The sequence below is a fragment of the Amphiura filiformis genome, chromosome 12 (assembly GCF_039555335.1).
Source record: "Amphiura filiformis chromosome 12, Afil_fr2py, whole genome shotgun sequence".
NCBI lineage: Eukaryota > Metazoa > Echinodermata > Ophiuroidea > Amphilepidida > Amphiuridae > Amphiura > Amphiura filiformis.
The window spans coordinates 27744409-27771047 of NC_092639.1; the positions used below are offsets into that span (position 1 = coordinate 27744409).

Sequence of the window (26639 nt, forward strand, 5' to 3'; positions counted from 1 at the left end):
GTTGGTCAGATTTATTTTTTTCTTTCTTTAAATTTTGTTGTTGTTGTTGTTGTTGTTTAAAGATCACAGCCAAAAGACGTTCCGTATTCATTCCAATAAGAGACCAGAGCACTTTACTAAGTCATTTTGGGTGGGCGCTCATTTTGTACCTGGTTGTCTGATGCGGTAAATGTATTGCAAGTTTACACAGGACTTCAAATCCTCAAGCTATTTCACTGTATCAACGTCTATCAGTCACTTCAACATGTACCCTTGAGCAAATTGAAAATACCCTGGGTGGGCACTTATTGGGTATGGGCGCTTATTGGAACGAATACGGTATGCCTAGTAGCTTAATACATAGCCCAACCTGTGTGAATTAGGACATTTCTCTACTGTAAACCACTGCATTCTTGTGTTTAAAAAAAACAGTTTAGCAGTGTGTAAGGACCATCGATATATCCATAAAAAAATCAAATATCCAATAATATTGATATCGCCAATTTCACTTTCTGAAGAAAATCATTATAATTTTATATCATTAAAAAAAAAGTATTGAAAAATCTGGAAAAAAGGACTGAAATTGAACAATAATTGTCAATTATCTCAGGTCATGTGATGATATCGTACTGCTGGTGTTCCAAGGAGAAAGGCTTTCAATGCCAGCATCAAATGTAGTAGACAGGAGGAAATTTTTTATTGATATTGAGTGGCCAATATATATATTTTTTTTTAATCCTCCCATCGACGGTCCCTAGCAGTGTCAAGAAACTGTTTAAAAAACTTTTCAGGATGTCAAACATTTTAAATGAAAAAAAAAAAAAGAGTAAAAAAAACCAACTAATTTTCCAGACTGGTTTTCGGTCGGATAAGGACAATCAAACAACTTTTGTTTTTGCCTAACTGTGAATTGCAACATTTTATAGTTAGCATGGAAAATGTGTTCCATTACAAGTTTAATAAGCGCCCATAATACTTAAGGAGCATGGACCACAAATTAGGTCAAAGGCCATCTCCATTAGCTGCCTGGTGCACAAAATGGTTAACACCTAAACAAAAGTGGTTAAGGTGGTATTTGAGGCATTATGGAAGTGCTCTATTCATGTTTTAGACAGATTAATTGAGTAGAATAAAAAACACTGATCAATATGCCTTTTATTTTAAGATAATCAGACATACGGTTTTGATAATACAAACATTTTAAATTTCTTTGTATTGAATATTTTTTATCAATAATCAATAAAGCTAATGACTTATAATTTTTACCAATATTTTGCTAAAAACAATGCATTTAACAGAATATTGGCTTCACACTTGGTCAAAGTGTTCCTGATGACTTCCAGACAATTTACACATAATTAATTAGCCAGCCGCCCTAATTTGCAATTAGCTCATTAATTATGCAAATTAGAGGGTCGCTTCACTATATAATACATTAGAACATAATATAAACACTTTGACCAAGTTTCAAGGCAAAACTATGCAAAATAAAAATTCCCTGAACATTTATGCATTGATTTTTGAGCAAAATATTGGCAAAAATTATAATTAACGAGCCTTTTCGGTCATCTTAACTCATTAATTACATTGATTATTGAAAAAAGCAATTAGATACGAAGAAAGTATAAATTGATATATCATGAAAACCGTATGTCCGATTTGCTTCAAACAACAAAAGGCATATTGGTCAGTGTACTTTGCCCTACTTAGTGAATTAATCTGTTTAGACCATTTTCTAGTTTCCAGAAAATGCCTCATACACCCCTTTAACGCTTTTCTGCTTGAGGCAGCTAATACAGTTAGCCTTTATGTGACCCAAGCAATCAATTTATGTGAAGCAGCTATAATTGGACATATCTTTCTGCCAGTAATCCAGCAATGATGCATTTCAGGAAGCTCAAGCAGTCCTTATTGTGTATGCTACATACACAGAAAAGCCAAGGTTACAAAGTTTTCAACCAATACTCTCCGAACCTCGGGTAGGTACACCAAATAGCCTTTAAATTGGTCGGAAATGTAGGCAAACACTGCATAACATTAACAGTGACTTTAATTAGTAAAATTAGCAAAATGGTGATGCTGTTGGATCTTTAACTTTAAACATATCCTTCAATGAAATATCTTCTGCTGGTACCATTTCTTCCGGAATATCATCCGCATTGTCAAGTTGTGGTGGGGTATTCTGAGACGATGGCTCTGTTCTAGTGTTTGTGACATTTTGTTGTGACCCTTGGTTCGGCCTGGCAGGCCCTTGATTGAACGACGTGGTTTGCTGCAACGATCTGTGATGCGCGCTGGGTACAAGACGATGTTCGATTCCAGCTTTACTGTTGGTGGTATCATCAGACGACGTTGAATCAGCCTCCACTGCTTCAGTTCTCTTGACTTTCTTAGGTATTGAATACATTGACAGACCAACTTTTTTGTCTGCTGGCCTTTTGAGCGAGTCTCTTTCGTTAGAAGGGTCCGGTGAATCACCACCTTTCCTTCTTTGCTTTGTGCACTTTTCTCACTGGCTGCTTCTTGTTTGGCAAGTCGTGGATCAGTATTTCTTGGTCTCAACCTAGGGTCTGATTGAGTAGTTCTTACATTTGCACTAAATTGGGGCGCACTGCCTGCTTCTAATGGGCTCTTGGCATCCCCCTGCTGGGGTGAGGCAGAGCCCTGTTGAGGTGAGGCAGAACCCTTTTGATTTGGTTGAGTTCTTGGATCAGAAAGTTTGGATTGACTGAGTTGTCTAGCTAATCTTGGATCTTTGAGTCTTTGGGATTGATTAGGAGCTTGCTGGTTCCCAACAGGATTCATATTCTGGTTCTGCGGCCCTGCTGGTCTATTCATCATCATATTTTCTGGTGGTCCTTGCATTGGCATTTGCTGCATAGGACCACCAAATCTTGCATTAGGATGAGGTCCTCTCTGATCTTGCATTCCAAAAGGAGCTGGGGGTCCATCCATACGTGGGCTACCACCCATATGCATTCGAGGATTGTTCATTGAATGCCGAGGCCCAGGACCACCTGGACCCGGACCACCTGGACCAGGGCCACCTGGACCTGGACCCATCATTCTATGCGGCGGACTCCCGAATGGTGGTCTTGCAAATCTCTGTCTTGGGCCTCGTGGACCTCCAAATCCTGGGCCTGGACCTGGTCCCCCTCCAAACCCCGGCCCACCTCCAAACCCTGGCCCACCTCTAGGTGGCATGCCTCGAGGTGGCATTCCACGGGGTGGCATACCACGCATTGGCATTCTTGGATGGAATCCCATACCAGGACCTGGAGGTCTCTGTCCTCCAGGTCCTCCAGGAGGCATTGGAAACCTCATTGGTCCCATATTCATTTGCTGTACAGGTGGGCCAGGTATGGGCAACATACCATCTCCCATGGGATTCTGCATTCCTCCACTGCCATCTCCCATCTGGTCTCCCCTGGTCCTGGGCTTCCACCTTGCTGCCCAGCTAATCTTGGATCGCGATTCTGGAATCTTGGATCCCGATTCATGTCCTGCTGTGGAAAACCACCAGCAGCTTGCATTCGTGGATCCTGTGGTCTTTTAGTTCTAGGATCAGTTGGTCTTGAAGGTCTGGGATCAGCAGGGGCTGGCTTAGTCTCTTCTGGGGGAGGGAAAAACGGTGCTAACTTGATCTCGGTTGGAGTTGTAAGTTCAATAGGGGGCAGGGTAGGTCTGTCTTCTTCATATTTGACAGAATATTCATTCTTGCCCCAGTGTAGCACTCTGAATCTCAGTTGCGACTTGTCCTTCTTTTCTCTTCCATCTCTCGGATCAGTTCTGCCTGGTGTATGCATAACTTCAAGAAGTCTAAACCCGTTTGTGCCCCCGGGCGACATACCACCCGGTGAGGATTGCATCAGTCCAGTAAACATATTGGACACAGGATCACTAGCTTGGGGTGTTCCCGGCTGTGACGTCTGTCTCTGTACAAAACCAAGGATACTGTTGAGTGCATTTTGCGTGGCATTATTTCCACTCGTGTTGGAGCTGTTGGCAAAGAGATTGGCAAGAGCATTTGGGAGAATCTGCGAGGTAGAGGAAGGAGTGCTGTTGGCTTGCGATAACGCAGGTTGCTGTTGCGTGGTTACCGTCATCGAAGTATCTGTGTTGCTACGAACAGTCTTTATTAAAGATGACAAGGAGTCTGTATTGTTCTCATCACACTCTTCGTCACTTGAGTACCAGTTTTCACTTTCTCGTGCTGAAAAGAAAAACAAACGAGAATAAAATTTTATGATAGATGAAGATTCATTACTGTATGAACATCCATTCATTCAAGACCCATTTTCCCTGTGGGCCAGATTCAGGTTCAGATATATAGAGACAGGCCACTGAAGTCACTACCCTTAACAAAACATCTTTGCTTTGACCCCTGACAAGGTTGGATTGCTGTCACGGAACAGTCACTGAGGAACTGTTACGTCAATCCAACTGTATCACAGGACAATAGCTCAGTGCCAGACCATTCAGCTTGATGATGCGTTTTCTGCAAAATCTTGAGTCAGCATTTTTTTTTTAATTAAACATATTGACCCCTCACTGTAGGTTTAAAATGGCTAAGTTGGTATACGAAAAGAAAAAACAATTAAAGAAAAACTGTTCTACAGCAGGAGGCACACTTTAAAAAAAAAATTGAAGCAAATGACTCTAAAAATCACCAAAATTTGTAAATAGCAATTTTTTACCTTGCTTCGCTTGCATTTTTTTAGTCATCTTTTAGTGTTATTTTAGCCCCCAAACAGCTATGACTGTACTTACAGATGTTAGTTTTCTTGTCCTTGTCTGATGAATCTGCGGATTCCTCTTCTTCTGCCTGCTTTTGTTTCAGCTGCTCTTTCTTCTGTATCCGCATCAGTAAAGCCCTTTGCCTCCTTGGTACAGATGCTGGAAGTTTGGTAGTTGGTGGTACATTGATTTTTGGCGGCTGGGTGGTAGTTGGAGACTGAATTTCAGGCATCTGTTGATCATTATCAGCTTGAGGTTTATTGGAATCATTTGTTTCTGCAAGGGGAAAGAAAGTATCATTTTATGCGTTATAAACCATTTGTTCAAGGTACAAAGCACAAAAACATTGTTCTTGTTATCCAGTGCAATTTGTTTTGAATGGATAATGCATGGTTCACATCTTCATTAGGCCGTGTAAAATAGAAAAATTAGTTCTCGTCCCCACCTGCATCATTTTCTAGAGTTGTACATATTTTCTAATTTTCAAGTATAACTTTGATTTTATGATGATAAATAAAGTTGATTATTAAAGCAAAATGAATCATTTCAAAGATGTTTTTGTAGTAATTTACCCCTCAGATCCTTCAAATAAAACGTACCTCTCCAAACCAAAAAATAAATTTTATGCCCTCTTATAATAATGTATTTCCGAGTGTTCAAAAAATTATGAATGACGCACCAAGAGTACGGTGGTTAATCTAGATCTAGCTGTTTATAGGGCAAAACTCGACCATGGAAGATACCAGATATTAATATATCAAGACCAAAAAAAACACCAGATAGAGTTTCACAACCAAACCAAACCAATGTCTTACCATTGTTTCCATCTCCTTCTTTGGTATCACTAGTCCCTGCATCCATCTCAGGACTAAGTCCTCCAATCTCAGGGCTCAATCCTCCATCTGTCATAATTACACCAGGTTTCTGCTGCTGTTGCTCTTCTTCCTCCAGCTCTTGCTCCAGTTGCTGTTTTCGTTCCTCCAGCTCAAGCTGCAGTCGCTGTTCTTCTTCCTGCTCAAGCTGCAGTCGTTGTTCATCTTCCTGCTCTTGCTGTAGTTGCTGTTCTTCCACCTGCTCATGCTGTAGTTGCTGTTCTTCATCCTGCTTCATCTGTGACTGATCAGGTTCCTCCTCTTCCTGCTGTTTGTTATCTTGCTCGGGTTGTTGTTGTTGTTGCTGCTGCTCTTCTGCCTCCCTCTCCTCTTGCTCTTTCTTCTCTTTCTGCCGCTGCATTGCTTCCCATCTTTGGCGAGCAATCTCTTGATTCAACTGCTTTTGGAAATCATCCTCTCCCGCTTCTTCCTCCTCCTCCTCCTCTTCTTCTTCCTCCACCTCTTGAGTTGGCTCCTGGTAACCTTGAGGACCTTGTTGTTGGTACATTTGAGGTGGCTGTTGCTGATAGTTCTGGGGTGGCTGCTGCTGGTATTCCTGGGGTACCTCTTGGAATTGGGGTTGGGGCTGGTTTGGCATTACATTCCTATATGAATAAACAAATTCATATAATGGTGAGCAAAACAGAATACACTGATATTAATTACAGATCAACCACTTTGTACGGAACATTTTTTATTTACGTACATGTCATCTCGTCTGTCGTATCACATACTGTTCAGTCTGTTCTATTTGATGCAAAACGCTTTTCGAGAAAATCATGATTGAAAATTCTGTTATTGGATTTGGCTTCATACTTACTTTATTTCTTAATAGAATTTCCTTGACAGTGTATTTTATTTATAGAAGAGATTTCAAAGTTTTATTTTGGTGAAATTGACATATGTTCATCTTTCAAGTAAAATTGTTTCATATGGCGTTAAACTTATAGCTCTCTATGTTTGTGAAACAAATTTTTTTAAACTTTCGCTATTATATTATGCTACACACCTTGGTATGTTTTTCTTTATATGTATTGATGTGATGCATGTATTGGTTACGAATGTAAATAAGCTCTGAATAGATCAGTATGTGATGCATCATTCAATTATAGATCTGTAGTGATATATGTGCTAATGAATGGGTAAAATCAGCTTATGTCATTGAATAGCGCTGTATGTGAAACACAAATTTTTTTTTTTAAATAGACCAAAGTCAAAGTCTTATATCCCATTAATTTTACAAACTTGTTTGATAGGTAGTGAAAATTGATTATTATTCTTTCTAGTTTCACAAATATAACTGATGAAAGATGCTTAAGGGGTTGGGTATGAACGTTTGGACAGTATTTATTGTGGACCATTAGAGCACATCAGACATATCGAATTGCATTCTGAATACGAAGAATGTCCTTCTGATATCAAATAATTTTGATTTTTTGAAATTCGAAATGTAATACACATTTTATGGCAAATGATTAAAAATTGATATTTTTGATATTTAGCAGTACTCGAAGTAAACTTTATAAATCTGATGATTTATACTTAAAGTGTATGTAGGTGGGATGAAAAGCCAACGATCAATTGAAAATTTTGACCTTTTTCATATTGAAGATATGGATTTTTTCCCCAAAACACAAAATTAGGTCTTTTTGGGAAAAAAATCCACATCTTCAATATGAAAGGTCAAGATTTTCAATTGATCGTCGGCTTTTCCTCCCAGCTACATACACTTTAAGAATCTGTCATTAGATTTATAAAGCTTAGTTTGAGGACTGTTATATATCAAAAATGTGAAAAATATCAAATTTTAATAATTTGTCATAAAATTTGTATTATATCGTGAATTTCAAAAAATGAAAATTATTTGATATTGTCAGAAAGACATTCTTCGTATTCAGAATGCAATCGATATGTCTGATGTGCTCCCGGATGTGCTCTCATGTCCCACAAAAATACTTTCAAACGCTCATTCCAGATCCCTTAACAACACTTACATTTCCTGCGTAGCATGCTGCTCCTGTTCTATTCTTTCTTTCTCTAGAATCTTTTGGCCCTGTTCTCCAACCGGTTTCACATCGCCTAGTTCAAATATTGAGATAGGCCTGTTACCCGCAGGTGCTGCATTATAGAAGTGGACTGGTCCTGGTGGCCCTAACGGCTGCTGATTGGCATTACTCATGTTATTAGGAGCGCCCATATTATTTGGACCACCCATGTTGTTTGGACCACCCATCCCGTTGTTGTCATTCGGCGTTGGAAGAAGGGCCGGACCACCTTTGGATGTCATTGTGTCTTTCCGTAACACCTGCACAAAGGCAAAAACATGCAAAAGAATATTGTTAATGTTCAATAAAATGTGGGGTTTCTTTTGGGGGTCTCCCCCGTCAGTCCAAAACACCATCAATCCGAAAGCCGTTAGGGTTAACCCGTAACCCTAACGTGTTATCGGACTGACGGGGGTTCGGATTAACAATGCTTCTGACTGACAGGATGTCCCCTTTTTTTAATATATTTTTAATGTACTTAGAATTACAAAATACCAGGCTGATAAATATTCTCTCTCTTGGACAACTACAAATAAAACTTGTTACTTTAGACAATTTATACCTTCCTCAGTTTTATATTTACGTATTATATGGGTGTGGGGGTATGTGTGAGTATCAGCCTCAGGATTCAAATTTGGCACTAACTCATTTGTATACCTTTTCAGCTGATCACAAGTTAGTTCAGATAGGTATCCCTTGCAGTCACTGAAAATGCCACAAATCAGCACAATGGTGACAGTGTTTTCTTCCACATTTGTAAATTTCATTACTGTACTAAAAACATCACACATGATTATAACTGTAAGTAAACTAGAAGTAAATTGGGTAATTCTTGACCAAGCTCGAACACTCAGCACACTTGTAGCTCCACGATCAACACACGTACGTATATAGCGTGGTTCAGAAGATTCCATGCACATGCTTTACACGTACACGCTTTATAGTACACTACATAGATGCAACAGGTATGTTCAACCTCGGCCAAGAATGACCTAATTTATCTATACCCGGTGTACATCAACCTACCTTATCAAGCATTGGTCTTGTCTCATCAGTAAGCTGTGCATGAGAGAATCGACAGGTGTCTCCAGCATAGCATTCAGCACCAGTGTGGAAGTACTTACAAGGGACGTCATCTGATGGACAGTTTGGTTAAAGGCAAACTTGTAGTATGGTTCTTGCTTCTTACTTTTTACTTATATTTGTATATATTTTTTTAATAACATAAACTTCTTTATACTAACTTTCAAGAGAACAAGTTAAAAGAGCTGCCAATCCAGGGCATTGGTGGCACCAAGGGGGGAAAATGAGAGTTTTGCTCCCCCCCCCCCCCCATCAGAATAAACAAATCACAGAAAAAACACTATTTTAGGGAAAAATGCAAATTTTTGCCCTCCTCTGGAAAAATCCTAGTGCTACCACTGATCCAGCGCAATTACATGCTTAATAGTGATTTTCAAACAGACAAATCTATAGGGTCTGCAGGCAAATTTCTGCCTTCAGTTACTACATTCTAATCTGAGCCAAAGATTGCAGGCCTTGTTAGATTACAAATGCAAATCTGGTATACAGATGCAATTCAAGTGAGATATCTATTATACGATGAGATGCTTAACCATCCGCCACAAGATTATGTTTATTAAATCACATAAACAATAAAATGTTTCTCAAATATTAGCAATTATGTAAAATGGTACCTGGAATTTATTAAGCACATGTTTTATTAACAAAAAGTAGGTCATCTAAACAGTTTGACAGGTAAATGTTAGGTAATTACCTCCCATCCCTAGTTTCTGTGATATTCTGATGAAAACAGACCAAGTTTGAAATCATACAAAAACAATAAAGGATACTGTGCATGAATTGGCAGGTATCTCCTTTGGCACAGTGACCAGACACATAGAATTTACACTGCTCCATCTTCTTCATGGCAACCGATCCGTCATGGCGAAAAGTACATTCTGTACCCTGCAAATAACACAAACATATACCGAATAGTTAGTGTTACAATATAATGCTGAAGTGTTTATAGTGCAAAAACAATCAGATTGCTGGATATGCTGCATTGGGCTATCACCCTCTAGTTTTTGGTAACAAGATTCCTATTGGGGCCACCTGCACAGGTACACCGTCACGAAGGTACCAGGCTGGTACTGTGCAGTACCAGCCAAGTATCAGTGTAGTACCACTGCAGTGCCACTGCTGGTGGGTCCTGTGCAGTAGCAGCATTACTATGTTGGTACCCTGTGTGTACCAGTCAGGTACCTTGGTGACGGTGTACCTGTGCAGGTTCATTCCTCTTTCACACAGTATCTCATAATAATTAGTTTCTTAGAATTTTGAGAAAATTTATAACCACTTTGCCCATATTACAATTTTACTTTGCATTTTAACTTTTTAGTTTATACATTTTAGCCGTTGACAATGATCATTTCATTCCAATGTGGATTCTCACAAAATCCTTGCCAAGTGGTTTGATTGACCCAAATTTGTTTACGAGCATTGATTCACAGTCTATCACAGATTATTGCAGAAATTCAAGTGCGGACAAAGTTTCAAAAATGTCACAATAAATTCATTTTATCATTACACCCTCTAATCAGTTTCTTCCCAACATTTTGTGCTCTGAGATTGCAAATTTTACAGGAACTTATCTCAAGTGATTTGACATCCATATTCATGGACTTATTTCAGTATACAAGACTTTAAGCATACCTTCCGACACTGGCCTTCCATATAGAACTTGCAGAGTGGTTTGACTCGTTGCTGTTGCTGCTGCTCCATATCTCCTTGTCCCTCCATTCCCATCATCCCTCCCCCTCTGCCTCTTCCTCTACCCCGTCCTCTGCCACGACCAAACCCGTCTGTGTTCATACCCCTTCCCTGTGGGTGAAAAGAGAGACAACAGTTGAAAAAGAAATGTTGTAATAAATTTGGCACAAATTTAAAACCATGCCATATCCAATTCAGTGTCTCACAGTTACCATCTAGTGCTACGAAAGGAAAGACTGATCTTCTTAAGGCAAGTTTATTCAGATTTTTATATTTTGATCCTAAAAAGGAATTGAACCCAGGACCTCTCACACCAATAGCAAAGACCTTAACCAGTGTGCCAAGCTGCTCCCTGATTACCCTCAAAATAAGTTAATTGCAACTGCCATTTCTCCATGGTATATAAGAGTGCATTTAAGGTCAGAATTTTCCAAGAATCTTTGGATTCGATTAATATATGTACACAATCTAATTAGATTCTTGCTTCTAGGTGCAGGAATTGATACCCAAGGGTAGCGCTAAGTTGCTTTTTGGGGTCCCGGACCCACCAAAACAGAGTTGGGACCCCCTGTTTAAAAATTTTCTGCAAGTTCAGGGGTCCCTGCAGACCCCCCAGTTTTTCAATCTAGCGCTATTGCAGACATACTATTTATGCTGCATTTGTGCAACTCGGACTCACCAAACCCTACTCCGGACCCCCTACTTTTTAATTTTCTGCAAGTTCGGGGGTCCCTGCGGACACTGGAGTGTTTAGTTCTAGCGCTACCCCTGTCGATACCATGTTGGATTCGCAGCAAATTTCTGGCACTGGTGCAACCACCACAAACTTGGAAACCAAACAAAATACTCACCATATTTTGTTGCCCTTGTGCTCTTCCCCTTCCAGGCCCCCCGTGGAATCCTTGGTTGTTAGCCCCTCGACCCTGGTTGCCACCCCCTCGTTTGACCGGGCTGTGGAATTCTTGGTTTTGATTGCCTTGATAGTACTCGTCACCTTCGTTGTCATACCTGGGAAGAGATTGTAAGAAAATAAATTAATTGTTTAAATTTAATATTTGTATTTTCAACTCAAATCAGTTTTCAGCAGTGGCAGCACTATGGGGGGGGAGGGCATTTGCCCCAAACATTGTTCTTGCCCCTAGTTTTGAGACAAAAACCTTAAAATTACATAAATTTCCACTTTTTGCGGCAATTTTTTCCACCCTGAAATTCACTTTCCCCATGCCCCCCCAAAAAAAAAATCCTGGTGCCATCACTGCTTTTCAGCTACTGCATCTTTTGAATACAAACTACTAAGGCAAATTAAAATAATCTCATTATTTTTGCATTTACAATTCCACTTCTCACTCACATAGAATTTAATAGTCCTTGGCAACAAAACCCTGTACTGAGAATTTCTGGAACATTTTGCCCAAGCCCTGTTACATTACAACAAACCTTCCCATAGAGGAACTAATCTTAAACAACTACTAGTCCATGACATTAATTATGTGTCAATGTTACAACATTCATTGATGGAACAGGCCTCGAAGAATTTATATATTTATGCCTGGCAGCTATTTTATAATTTCTATTTTTTTTATAATAATTCCTCAGAATAATTCGCCAGTCTACTGAGTTTCCTGTAACATTTGCCCAAGCTCACTGTTACATTACAACAAATCTTCCCAGAGAAGAACTAATCTTTAGGAACTATTAGTCCATGACATTAATTAACTATGTGTCAATGTTACAACATTCATTTATGGAACAGGCCTCAAAGAATTTATATTCTATTTATACTTAATAATTCTTTTATTTTTAATACTAATTCTTCAGAATAATTTGCCAGTCTACGGAGTATTGGTCATTTTACAAGAGCTATTTTAGAAAATATGGAGCCAAATTGCCTCTTATTCTTTGAGCCCTGAACAAAAGACACATTCAGTTTTTCTCCCTTACCCTTCCCCCATCTCTTGAATTTCTTCTTCATCCCATCTGTCATCCAAAGGAGACTGGAATCCTCTTCGTCTTTGAGATGAGTTGAAGTCGTTGTCCTCTGCCGAATCGTAATCATCGTCAACCTTTTTCTTGTGTTTTCGCTTTGGTGGGTAGCTGCGATCCAGGAAGTCTTGGCTGTACTGATCAGAGCCTGCTTCTGTTGAAGCAACCTACAGAGAAAATATCAGAAATATTACTCACTTTTGGTTCACTGAAAATATGCTTCTAATAAATGCACCCGTTCGAAGATTGCATGCCCCAGGGAGTTTATTACAGACAATACCGAATTCAAAAATTTATATTTCAAAATTGCTTACGTACCTTATCATGATCATCTTCCCCGCTCTCTGACCGGTGCCGCCTCCTTTTTCTAGAGTGTGATTTGCGATGACTGTGACCGTGTAAGTGAGTGTTTCCTTTTCTTCTTTAAATCAGCCTCGACGCTCTTCCGCTTCTGAATCGTCTTCATCATCATGTTCTTTTTGTGGTGCCTTGAAAAAAGTGTTTACATTGCACTTCTTGAGTTATATTTATTTGATCACATATCAAGTATACTGTAATCATGGTAATACAATACATATTATATTGGAGCGTTGGGAAAAGGTTAAAAGATTTTGGATCTGATCACAATATACCATGTAGTACTACTGTTCAGTATAGAGTTAATAAACCCCTCCATTAATTAAAGACAGGTTAATCCAAATGAATAAGGCATGCATTATATTACCAACTTTTACTTAGTCTGAGTGGAGAGACAATTACTTTTTTTAAACTGAGATTTAAACATACCTCTTGCTGCCCATCACTACCTCCATCTGCTATGACCTCTTCGATCACTTCCACCTCTCCGTCTCCGCCCCCTTCTCCATCACTCTCTGGTAGCTCACCGTCTTCAAGAATCTCCCCTTCCTCTTCAGAATCCCTGTTGGTAGAAAACAAAAGCATGCATTTTGTTATACAGGTGAACCAGTAAAGCATGAAATATTTTCCTTTCGGGCGATGAAAAAAAACAATGTGTTTCAAGTAGGGTCATCGGTCGGGCTGTTTATTTTTGGTAAATTGACTCTAATAATCACCCAAATTTGTAAAAAAAATGGTAATTTTTGCAACATTGCTTACTTTTCCCTCAGTCAAACTAGATCCACTTTTTGCCCCAAACAGCTAATTTTACATGCATAATGCAATTTCCGTCAAATTCAATCCACTTTTAGCCAAAAAACTGCTGATTACAGCAGATTAATTAACAAAAACTAATTCTGAAAACAGAAATTCTGCGTCAGTCAGCCGCACAGAATAGGGTTTTTTTTCATCGCCTAAAGGATAAAATAAAATGTGTGAAATATTTTCTTTTATTGCCACATTAAAAAAAAAACCTTGCCTTTTTCCTTAATATAAATATTTATCACTAAGTAAACATATGGTTGAGAGCCAATCAATAAATTGCCATATAGCACAGCTCTACTAATAACAAAGATCTTACATTGTTCCGTACACCGTAATTAAACTATATTTCAGCAGCAAATTACTAAATCTGTACAATTTGCCCTTTGATGTGCAAACAAATCTTTGTCTTTGTCCCCCCAGAACAGTATGTGTAGTGTGTGAGCTGTTGGGAACAATTTATCTATTAGTATTAGACAGAAGATATCTTACACTTCCCATAATGCATTTCTCCCATTTCAATTTTCTTGATTTGCTATTTAGTGTAACATGGGTCGACCAATAGTGACGAAATATACCTCAATGAACAAAGCACGTGCAGATCTTGCAAAATATGTTTATTTGAAATTATTTCTTGACTATCAACCCATGTTTCAAAGTCAGTCTATTATCAAAACTGAAAACAAAGGGAACCTGTACAAATGTGAGTACTAATTGATGAAATGAAGCGATGCATCATGTTGCAAAGGATTCTGGGAAGGGTAAGAAATCTTCTCTGGGTGTTATGATTATCAAACCCAAAGTGGGATTAAGCTGGATCATGGCATATTTTGAAAACTTTTTTCCAGGTATCATTCTATTTTAGTTTTTCTAAGCATCTATTTATGGTTTAGAGTTCTTAGACATTTAAAATGTAATAAGCTTTTATGCAAGTTTATGAGTATTTCCTATTTCCCACAAAAATTACCCCAAAATTCCTTTGTGGTATTTTAATTACGGGTACCAATAAATATGTATTTATTTACCAATAAATACTGGTATTTCCCAACCCATGCCAAGATAGATAATTATAGTTTTCTTCTTTAGGAGTTGGGAAAATTACCCTTAAAATCAACAAAATTTTAAAGCAGAATAACCACTGCCGCCACTGGCCGATCATACCATCAAAATTTTTTTCATGGAATAATCACATCAACAATATAAACTTCATTTTAGGATATATAATATTCAACACGCACCATACTGGTCCTTTACAATGTATGAACACTTGACATTTGTTTGAAATTAAATTAGCAAGCTGGCTAATAATTTGATTTCAATAAAAATACATGCATTTTATTTACTATTACAGCGGCAATAACAAATTTTAATTTATTGCCACGTGTAAAGGTTAATAAAAATTGCTTGTTTCCTGTTGGTGAACCAGTGATAGGTGCTTTTTTTTTATAATTGTGTCGACTGTCCAGATTTATATTATATTTTTTTAATCTGAAATATTAATCTGTTGCAAACCAAGATGTAGAAAAATAGAACTTTTCAAAAATTTTTAAAGGATGTCTCCAGCAATCACAACATTATGCCTTATAATTTTAGAAAAATAAAATTTTATCAAGCACAAATCACATGGTTTTATTAATTACTGACCATAAAAACAAATAAAAATAGCCGGCTCTCAACACGCGATATTTAAAATTCCCGCCACTACACCGAAAGTCCGAAATTGTCTAGTGCAATGATGTCATGGTTATTTGTGCTCAATTGTTGTCAGCCTTCATTTTATTACTGGGACGTCATTACACTGGACAATTTCGGCGCTTGGGAATTTTGAATAACGTGTGTTGAGAGTATTAATTTGTTTTTATGGTCAATATGAGTTTAAAATAAAACCACATGATATTGATTCGTGCTTGATAAATGAATTTTCTAATAAGGCATAATGTTGTGATTGCTTGAGATATCCTGTTTGTATTATTCATTGATATCATATATCATCTTGCTTTAGTTTTAGGTAGTAGTTATCTAAGAAAGCTACAAAATAAATAACAATTTATTTCAGGTATCAGATTTTTCCCCAAAAAATTTGTTGTTTCTATTATTTCATTGATATTTTACACTCCTAACCCCCCCCCACCACCACCACACACACAAGCACAACGTTTACTTAGATCTCATTCTAGTTTTGTAGAGTATTTAGCTTTATACAAATAAGCTTTTTCTAAGAATTAGTATATCATATTATCATTTATAACTAAATAATTATAATTGGCATCATGTAGAATTGAGTCACTGTGATATTATAATAGTTTACTGGTACGTGATCAAGGGCTTTGTCAGACAGCCCTGTAGGGAGTGTTTACACACCCAAATTTGTAAATACACACTCAGTTTTTGACCACATTGCCTATACTTTGTACACAAATCTTAAATTTACACACCCAGTTTTTTGAATTTACACACCCAAACCTTCAAATCCTGCCTAAGTCCCTGCTGGTGATGTACACAGATTGCAACTTGAAATGACATGCAGGACAAGACTTCAGAAGTGTTTCACCTCATCCAAGCAGTATTAAATCGATGACATCAGTGATTGATCAGGCACCTGTAAAAACTGCTCCCTTTAAAATATACATGTATATCCATCATGTTCATGTTGAGTGACGAGCTTGCATCCAGGCACCAATGGTGATCCAAATCATTTTTGATGGACAAGGGGGCATGAGAAAGAGGCAGTATTAGGGGCTGTGCAATATTTACAATGTAGGCCTATGTGTACCCCACATGGTGAATCACAAAATGGTCTGCCAAAAATAAGTCCCCCCCCCCCACCTTTCCCTTTGCAGAGATGCCAGTCAGTGTTGTCAAAAAATCCTGAAATGGCAAAAATATTCCTGAAAATGTACTTTGCCCATACATTTGTACAGGATCATCCGCGTAAAATTTCCTGATATCAGTACATTTCCTTTAGACTGGCAACACTGCCTTTGATGTGGCAAAAAATCTTTGTCCCCCCCCCCCAACCCATGGGGAACACAAATTTACAACCTATAATATGTGCTATCATATAATGCGAGCGCAGAGCACAAAATTTGCATATTTGAACGTGCTTACTAAACGTTTGCCTCCACTTTTGAGGATGTAATATTTTGAGCTGCCAAAAAATCTTTGCTCCCCCCATAATTCACAACCACAGGGTACACATAAATATTGCACTACCCCTATGCTATGACATCATCATCCCAGATAGTCTGTGACACAATGATATTATAGCAGAACAGTCTGTTGTATATTTTATGGTTTCCAGCACTATGAAAAATTGAAAATAGTTATACATGCACTGTAAAAGTTGCAATTTTTGCGAGTTTATTTTTTGCACTTGACTGATTTTGAACTACTGCTTAGTATTTTAGCTTTGAGCAAGTCAAATGTTAAAATTACAGTATTGTCTACTGCAGCCATTTTCTCAAGACTGCTGCAGCTGCAAGTTTTAATTTTGACAGAAAAATTGGTGTAATATTTTTTATATATTTCATTATCCAGGAACAAAATAATATTTGTAAATTATGTAATTAATTTTGCTGTGTAATTTTTTATACAAGACAAGATCTTGTTATCTAAATTTCTATCCTGGCAGCATGCCTATAATGCCAAATCTAATTTACTTTTGTATAAATTGTAATCATGCCATATGGAATGAAGAATTTTAGCCCTTGAAACCATCTGATAACCAATCATGTTTAGGGACCATTTACACTTATTAGGGGGCCTGATGCAAAATGGGGGGGGGGGGCCTTAAAAGTTTTGACCCTCTTATTGACCACAAATTTTCCTGGGAAAATTGAGTTTATATGCTTTTCTATGGGGTTGACCCATAAATTTTTGAGATCTGAAAAGAGGGGCCCTGAAATATTTCCACTATGACATTTTTTGCATCAGACCCCCCTAACAAGTGTTTGTGAACGGTCCCTTACCCAAGTGAATGATGCAAGAATATTCCCACACACAAATATTCCCATACATCACTCACTTGAGGCGGGCTAGTTCACAGTACTATTAATTATGTGCAATTGGTGAGGCGGTAGTGGCGTAGCGTGGGTTATCATATGGGGGGGGGCCGGGTCTGATGGGGCACAAGCCATCATTTGGCAATTTTCTTATGGGATTTTCTAAATTTTGTAATCGATTGGGGGGGACACATGCCCCTGTGCCCCTAGGCTATGACGCTACGCCACTGTGGGTTGGGGGATTTTTAAAATGTACATTTTTGTATGGTCTGCCAAAATTCAATTCCCCTTTGAAAATGCTAAATGTCACCTCATTCAAAAAGCCAAAATTCCCCCCTCCCACCTCTTTACATATACCTGATGTTGTCCAAATTTAAAACCTTAAATTGATTAATCATATGATTCAAGTACAGCAGGAATTTTGGATTCATTTCTGGGTTTTTAGGTGTAAATATATGTATTAAAAAAAAGATGCCCAAAAAAATTGCTTGCCCCTTTTTAGTTGTGTTGTAGCCAGGACTTTTTCAGAGGGGGCAAGGCGAGGAGGTAAGTTGACTTTCAAGGAGGGCCCAAGTTTTATGAAAATAATCAAAAATGGGCAAAAAAGTAAAATGTCAGGGTGACCAGCATCCCACAGGACAGGGGCAAAACTTCTCACAGGGGCTGCCTCCCCCCCCCAGATTAAGCCACTGCCCCTTTTAGCTACCCAACTTTGCTTTTATACAGTCTCTTTAATACACAGTCTTTAGCTAGGATCACATTGCCTGTCATTTTCACCAAAACTGCCTGTCCAAAATGTGACACTGAAAACATCTAGACCTATGAGACAGTTCAAAGAGCTAAATTGCTATAGCCTTGATATAAATGTGATTTGATCAAGCAAAATCAGTCAAACAAAGGAAATAATTTCTTTTGTTGTCCATTGTTTTGGAAACACCGTATCTTTGCTGCAAAATGTAGCTTTACAAATGATTGATGCAATCATGTAGAAAACTGATTATATACCCATCAGACTGATTTTACTTGATCACATGTATAAAATATTAGTCTGGCCATCTTTTGTGTTCACAATTAATTCATGCCTAATTTTTTTTATCGCTACGCTCGCAAATTGTCATATTTTGGGACTTTTTGTATACTTCTGCACATTTGGGGGGTTCGGCCGCACCCCCCTGCGCGACGGGCCTGGTCACAGGCCTGCATTACTTTTGCCTGTAGGCTGTCCCTGGGAGCAAACTGCACGTCTAAAATGATGGGTGGACAGCAACCACCCTGCTCTCTTGTGGTTTGCCAAAAAATACCCCCTCTCCCCCTTACACATTTGTGAAACAGTCTGGTCCATGGGGGCCAAAGGTGGCAAATTTGAAACTGAGATAAAGGTAAAAATATGGATTAAAAAACAATAAAATACATAAGAAAATAGACATCAAAAAACTTCATAACTTTAAAACCAAGTATGCTAGGCCTTTGGTGTTTTCAGTAAATGATAGCCTATTGCATGTATAATGTAATAATTATAGTAACTTAATTTTCAAAAATGCCTCCTTCGGCCCCCATGGACCAGATTGTGTCACATTTAATATTTAATGCACCAACAAAAATGCAATTAAAATTTATTTTCACTCCCAAGTTGACCTGGAAAGCACAAAAGTTTCATTTCATTTCACTTTCATTTTCAAACATCTGATTTCAAAATTCAAATTCAAGAACCACAATCTAATTTTCACAAACAGGAAATTGATTAATTTTAACTGTTTTAACATATTACTTTCAGGATTTTGTTCTCAATCGACTTGTGATTTTTAAGTGTTCATGCTGACAATTATAAATTATGCTACATAAACCAAAATATTCAATGTTATAATATTTCGGCTGCATATTGCATTGTACATGTACCCAGACATGTACATGTTGTTTGCAGTTTATAGGGCACTATATGCCTTCATGTTCATACATGCTTGTACCAGGTACATGGACATTTCATAATCCGGAAGGTCATTTAGCTTCTAGAAACACTATGTAGAATTTATCTAGACTGCATCAAGTCTTGTCCTAAAGCAAAGTTCACTACCGGAGATTCACTCCTTAATATCAAATCTTACATGTATGGCTCCTGAAACCAATATTGGCAAGCTGGTTGAAGTGCTAGACTTGAGTACAGCGATATGAACTCTCATTCAACAGAATTATGTTACGATTACGAGCAATCATTGCTATACATGTACTACTGTGTTACAAGACTACATCAGTAAATTGTTCTTTTGGCTTTTCATTACACATTGGTTTTTTATTAGGAAATTCTTCATTTGGCCCTGTTTTTGGCCACAATTGTCCTATTTTTCCCCATTTTAGCATTAAAATTGCATTTTTTTTGCACAAATGTGTGTGACCCAGTTGTCATTTGAGGATACTTAAAAGCAACTTGAAGCAAGAATTCTTGAAAAAAAACTTAAATTTCATTCAAGGGGTATAACAGAGGGAGGGGCCAATCATGTTGTCATGCTAATAATGTAATAAATGAGCTAAAGGTAAATCCGGTGCTGTTGCAAAATAGGGTTGGTCGGTCAGAGATTTTTCATCATTTTTTCAGAACCTGAAACATGCAAAATGACCCTAAACCATCACAGAAAAATTTGAAATAATTTTGCAAACATAATTTTGAAAATTTTCTGAATGTTTTACAAACAGTTTCAGTCAAAATCAATTAATCCACTCCGCTTTTTCATACATCGAAAAAATAAAGTCTCCTCAAGCTGCAACATCCGTTTTATAGACAATTAGACAACATTGCTCATGTTTTGTGTGACAGGTAGGTCCTGTCAGAAGAACGGGTCAAGAGGGTTTTTCCACTGTGCATTCCAATACTTAGAAATTAAAAGGGCATTTCGTGATCCACAGCCTCATCCCCCCACTTTTCTCAAAAAAAGTTGAGATTTTTATATCACTGCAATACTCTGGCTACATAATGATTATGTCCAAAAGCTTTCTGGCAGATTAATTCGTTTGGCAAAGATCTCATGAAATTTGAATTTCGTTCTGGTGCACCAGAACGAAATTACAACGTATTGTCTATGGAGCAGTGTAATACACATAATCATGCATAACTCGCATAAGCAAATCAGAATCAATTGAAATTTTGGGAATATGCTTTTTTCGTGGATATGTACTGAAAAATGTCATAAAAAGAGGATGCTAGATCACAAAATACTCCTTTAATTCAATATGCAACACGATCAAATGCAATATGTGTGAAAATAAATAGGTGGATGTCAACATGGAGGAGAATGATGCCATTAATCTGCAGAGCAAAACCAGGGGGGGGGCAATATGGTGTTGCAGGGCCCCTGCCCCAACCCCTAAAATCAAATTGGCCCATTCTGGGCTGTTTCACCAAAATTTTTGTCATGCCAATCATATTCCTGTTTCCCCTTTAGAAGTGTTAATGAATTTACCCCCCTTGGGTAAAGTTAAGATGTGAAATCATTTGAAAGGGTCATATCATGTTGCAAAGGATTCTGGGAATGGTAAGATCTTCTCTGGGTCTGACCTCTTTTTATAGGAAACATTACTTTGACCCCCCCCCCTCCAAAAAAACCCAACACTTTTCCCCAATATAAACTATTTTAACTAAGTACCCATTCTCAACAAAACAAGTTTTCTGAAAGCACATTTTAACCACTGAACTTTTTTGATGGGGGTTGACTTAGCAAGTCAAATCATGGGGGGGGGGGGTGACACTCAAATGTCAACTGAACTGAACTCAAGTTTTTTTGCTGCGTTTACTTCGGTAACAAAGCGATCATGTAGACATGCAGAAAATTATAGACATAAGGCCCTTCGCACTTGATTATTAGTTTCCTGTTTACCGCCCACGTCCAAAATTGAAAATCTCAAAATAATTAATTATTTTATTTTTATTTCTAATTTTCTCCTTTAAAATAACTTTCACTTTCCACTTTCTGACTTTAATAATATCAACAATACCGGTAATGATGAATGAACAAAGAGTAGGCTACAACTCTACCTTCACTTATTTATAAAATCAAATATTGTTGTGAAATAATTAAATGCCCACTCTAGTCAAAACGAGTCAATAGTTGCTTGTAATAGTTCAAACAAAATAAAGAAAATAAAAGGTAATTAATAATTAAAAGTCACCTCGTCCCTTTTTCAAAATCTTTAACAGGAAACTAATAATCAAGTGCGAAGGGCCTAATCAAATCCAAAACATTTTGACACAAAAAACTACATGTATAGAGCTTTACTGCAATTCTCAAACTAGACATTTTCTTGGCCCAAATGTCAAAGATGTGTACTGGTCAATTGTACTGGTGGCATGTATTTAAACAAAATTTCAGTAATTTAGCATTTGAGCCATTTTAAGTTAAATGACCCCCCAAGCATGCTACAAATTACTCCCCCAAAAAAAATAATAAAATAAAAGCTACTTCAGATCAATTGCATCATGCATCTTTGCATACCATGTGTCAACTAAAATTCCGTTAAAAAACACCTGTGTGTTGGGGGGGGGGGGGGTCTGGGAAAATAATTAACTATAAATATTTGTTTTGGGTAAAATGTTTTAGAAACAATCTCCACACTTTCAATCAGTATTCCATTATTCCAAGGCAAAAACAAAGGAAACAAACATGGGTTAAAGGCAAGCCAAGTTTTGTTTAATTGATAAAATATCATTATGTCTCATATGTACTCAAAAAGGACCCCCCCAAAAGGCCACATAAAATTGATTGTTTGGTTCTCGATATTCATGATATTAAAAGAACAAATCTGAAGTAGGCCCTATTCTACCCCTCAGAGCCTTAAAAGTAAATAGAACCTCATTGTTTCCAAAAATGTGTCAAATGAGGACTACTTCTGTTAGCAATGCCAATTTTGCATTACCCCCCCAAAAAAAAAAAAAAAATATTAAAAAAAAAAGAAAAAAAAAAAAAACCAATGTGAGACAAATAAATAAAATAATAAATACATAAAAAAAAAATGGAAAAAAATGGATAAATAATAATTTTTAAAAAGTCTGGAAAAACATGAAAAAATTAATTTGACAAGTGATCTGAAAATGAATTAAACTGCAGGAATTTTACATCACAAGTCTGGATCCAGTGTTCCAACTGGAAATTCTCCTGCCTGAATATTAATTTTGTTTAGATGCCTAGACATTAATTCAATGTGAATTTGACTGCTTAAGCTCCCCCATCTTTCACCACAATCAGTTCCTGCCATTGTTCATTCTTGGGAAGGGGATCTGAAACTTTTGATTCCATTATGGACATGTTGGAAGGTAAGCCAAATTTCCCACAAAAGGACTTGGAGCAATATCTTATGTTCTTTTTGTCCGCAGACTTGGCAATATGCTAGAAATCAACAAAATAGCATTTCTAGGACTCTTCTTTTTTTAATGGGTTGTCTTTCCCCTCACTGTTTGGAAATTATCTTTAGTGGGTCTTCCTCCCTTTCCCCCTCAAAATGGATTAAGTCTGGATCTGTTTGGAATGTAGGATTGTATTGGTTTCTTTCTTTCTTGTTCTTATGTCTTTCTTTGATTTGTTTTTAGGGAGGAATGTAGCATTATTTACATAGGGTTCAAAACAGGGAATAGTTTTATGTTTGTTTGTACTTGAGAAGGGACTTGTTCTGGAGCCATATACCTGCTGGGGAAAAATATGCATTAGTACAGTGTCAATACATTATATTGCCATTCAAATTATCACTCACACAATCCTCTCAGTATCCAGAATTTGGACACTCACACCCGGGTGGGGGTACTCAACATTGGTTTGGCTAGGGATGTGCTGCTGAAAATATACCAAAATTTTAAATTTCCTGTCAAATTTAACACAAATTGTCTTAATTTTTATAACTTTTGCCCACAATTCTTTAGAAATTTAAAATATTTTGCCTACAGCGAGGCAAAATTGGGCAATTTTCCCAAAAAAATGACCCATTCATATATACCAAAATGGGCCTAGAAAAAGGGTCAATGATATACCATATGATCATCTGTACTGAGTACCCCCACACACACACAATCACCCCCTAACATTCAAGTTCAACAGAGAATTTACTAGCATTATTTTAAACAATGATCCTAACATTTTTGAGAAATTTTCAGGTCTAAGGTCAACTTCATTAAGTACTAGTACCACAATTCATTCAAAAAAAAGTTCAAAATTTTAAGGGATATCATTTCAAACTTTACTTTTAAAAACAGAGAGGATTCTGTTCCTAGGTCTGTCTTGTAATTTCTTCCTAAACTAATGTGAAATTCAACTTGCTTCACTTGTTCAAATTGTTGAACCATCAATTTGTTTACTCAACATAGATATAGTGGTTCAAATAAATAAGTTGAATTTATACTTAGTAGTTTCAATTTTCAAAATGGATATGATAGATGAGAAAAAAAAAATTGAAAACTTTTTGAAAAATGTGCTCCAATCCAAAGGAATTCCAACTCAAGTTATTTACTGGTTGCATGATTTTGAAAACTTGCCTTTAAATTGATAAATTCATTGACAAATCTAAAAAAAACAATTCTGAATTTGATCGAAGGGAAACTTTTGAAAGTGGAATAACACCCAAAATTTGAAAAAGGCGAACTGCAATATCCTCAAAAGTTCAGGTTAGCATGTTGAAAATTCTAGAATGTGAATTTCACTTTTTCCCTTTCCCTAAAATGTGAGTATCATCAACCAAAATTCAATGAGCCTATATAGTAGGAGATCAATAATCTATATAATCAATACCAAAACAAATATAACCCAGTAGGATAAAGGACTTGTACTGCATTTTGGTTCAGAGGGATGTACAGCTGGACAACAGTAAAGGAGTAAGACAGCTAACCATTGACATACAACACTGATCATGCAGGACAGCATCACTGGGAAACAGCTGCACAGCCTGGAATTACCCATGCAAAAAATGGTATGAACCATCCGCCATGAATGACGTCATCCTCCATATAAGGGGAAGGTAATGAATATGCATCAAATTTGCATATCAATGCGCGGCATCCGCCCTGGTCTATTTTTAGCCGTTTCTTACCTTCCTCGGATCACTTCCTATAGCTACAATGTACGTTGATTTTTCCAAAAAATATTAAAATAACCACTGACACTTAGCGAAATATTTATATCAAGGAAAAGATGTTGAAGCTAAGACATGTTACTTGACCTTAGTGTTTCAGCCTTCTGAGATTCATTGTTTTCGTTCACGAGAGGTGGGGGTGTTTCAAACAGGCTTTCAAGAGCCATTTTCAGAAAATACACGCAAAGTCGACGGGCAAAACCAGCTCTGTTGTGTTCTCTAAAGTATTTAGATTAAAGATGTCGTATTCCCCCACTTTCTTGCATCCATTAAAAGGAAAAATACTGCGATTTTCAGCGCAATCATCACTCTTCCACCGTCGTGTTACACTGAACATGGCGGACTGAAAAATGCCTTTTGCGCAAGCGCAAAGTGACGTCAACAATTTACAGTGAGCGATTTCGGACACCAAAGATGAGTCACCGTTAAAAATGTAATGACCAGAATTTTTCATGATATGATTGTGAATGGTGAAAAAATCAAACCCAATCTTTACTAATATAATAATAAAATTGTTTAATTGTTGCCCAGAATTCTGAAAATTTTGTACGATTACATTTTTGACGATATAATCATGATCCAAAAATGAGCAAGTATGGCCCATTTAGTATACATTACACTTGAAATGAATATTCATGATTACGCGAACCTCAGAAATTTGCACAGGTCTTTCGTCTGGCGCAATGCCACAGATCCGTAATTTCCCTATATTAGTATATTTTTTTTACAGTAGGCAAGATATAAAAACTTAACGATCAGTTTTTAAAGGAAAAGCCATAAGCAAAATAATGTCATAAATTAGGGATCATTTATTGAGTAGTTATGGTGATAAAATTAATAGAATTTGGGACGGGTATGTGCAATTATCTAGCATCACTAAATTACAATGAAGGAAAAATTGGACCGAATCTGTGAAGCACGCATCTAGCCTCGACAAAAAATCGCCTATTTCATGAAATCTGTATGTTTTCTGCCTTAGTGGAATTGATTTTGGCGTACATATCAATCTCAAGAACAAGGTATGCTAGATTTTATTGCATAAAATTAATCAGGTACTTGAATAAAATGAGTTTAAATGTGACCCTAAACTGAGGCCAGCCATCGCGCATGGAACGCATAGACAATTGATTGCAACACACGCTCCCACCACATCCACTGCAGAGTGCAACTCAACATGTGAGCACAGGCTAAGCTAAGCGAAAGCTCTGTAAACAGTAAGACTATAATGTTTTGCCAAAACTCGATCCAAGCATAGTCCTTGCACAATGACAATCACATTGCGCTTGCGGCGCGACATGCCTGCACAGAACGTCAGAAGCAGTTCCAATTCTAGTGCCGTACTATTACGCTGACTTTCGTGATTCGGCGAGGAGGATTTATTTCGACCTCCTGGTTTGTTTACAAACAGAGAGGTAGACAAAAACCGTTCCGCGTGTCCAAACACTCAAGTATCAGAAGGATGGTCCACAATAGCGTGATTCACGTAACCTGAATAGGGATTAAAAAGCTGTCACGTAGAACCATGCACTTCTATTGTCCAATTTGCCATCAAGATTTCATATGGAAACAGTTCAGACCCAGTACAAGATCATGTCAGAAATTAATATTTTGTTCTGGGTCTGATTATTCGGACTATTCCAATTCATACAACTGGCACAGACTGACAGAAGTAGCCCGAGGTACTCACACAGGCCTCCGTCACTACGATTTCCACTGTCCTTCTCCGTACGAAGGTCTGAGACTCCTGAGCATATATCTGGTCCAGGGTATAGGGTACACATAAAATTCCACTTTTTCTCATAGATAAATGCCACTTCACATGAAGATGAGACTTAAACAAAACATATTATTTGGTGCATGTTCGTAAATTTTGAGGATGTAAAAGACCAGACTTGTGACTGTTATCGTCGCCGTGTTTTGAATTCTTCCTATAAATAGATGCCGTCAGTGTGACGTCATCACCGCTGACGTGACTTCACGGTGGGTGCCCG

At 37.5% G+C, this 26639-nt stretch overlaps 2 protein-coding genes across 2 annotated transcripts in view; one reads left to right on the forward strand and one right to left on the reverse strand.

Moving 5' to 3' along the window:
* Window positions 1–1559: 1559 nt before the first annotated feature.
* Window positions 1560–25007, reverse strand: LOC140166741 (uncharacterized). The gene is given in 15 exon segments (XM_072190237.1): window positions 1560–3372; window positions 3375–4192; window positions 4750–4992; window positions 5532–6193; window positions 7583–7893; window positions 8660–8769; window positions 9487–9601; window positions 10349–10516; window positions 11257–11413; window positions 12347–12555; window positions 12707–12782; window positions 12784–12818; window positions 12820–12876; window positions 13175–13307; window positions 24736–25007. Coding segments are annotated over 15 exon segments (4458 nt in total). The 5' UTR covers window positions 24816–25007; the 3' UTR covers window positions 1560–2088.
* Window positions 25008–25336: 329 nt separating this feature from the next.
* LOC140166005 (transcription elongation factor SPT5-like) overlaps window positions 25337–26639 on the forward strand; it is a 48884-nt gene continuing 47581 nt past the window's right edge. The window contains exon 1 of the mRNA XM_072189374.1: window positions 25337–25667. The gene's annotated coding sequence lies outside the window, so the exon portion shown is untranslated. The remainder of the gene's footprint in view (window positions 25668–26639) is intronic.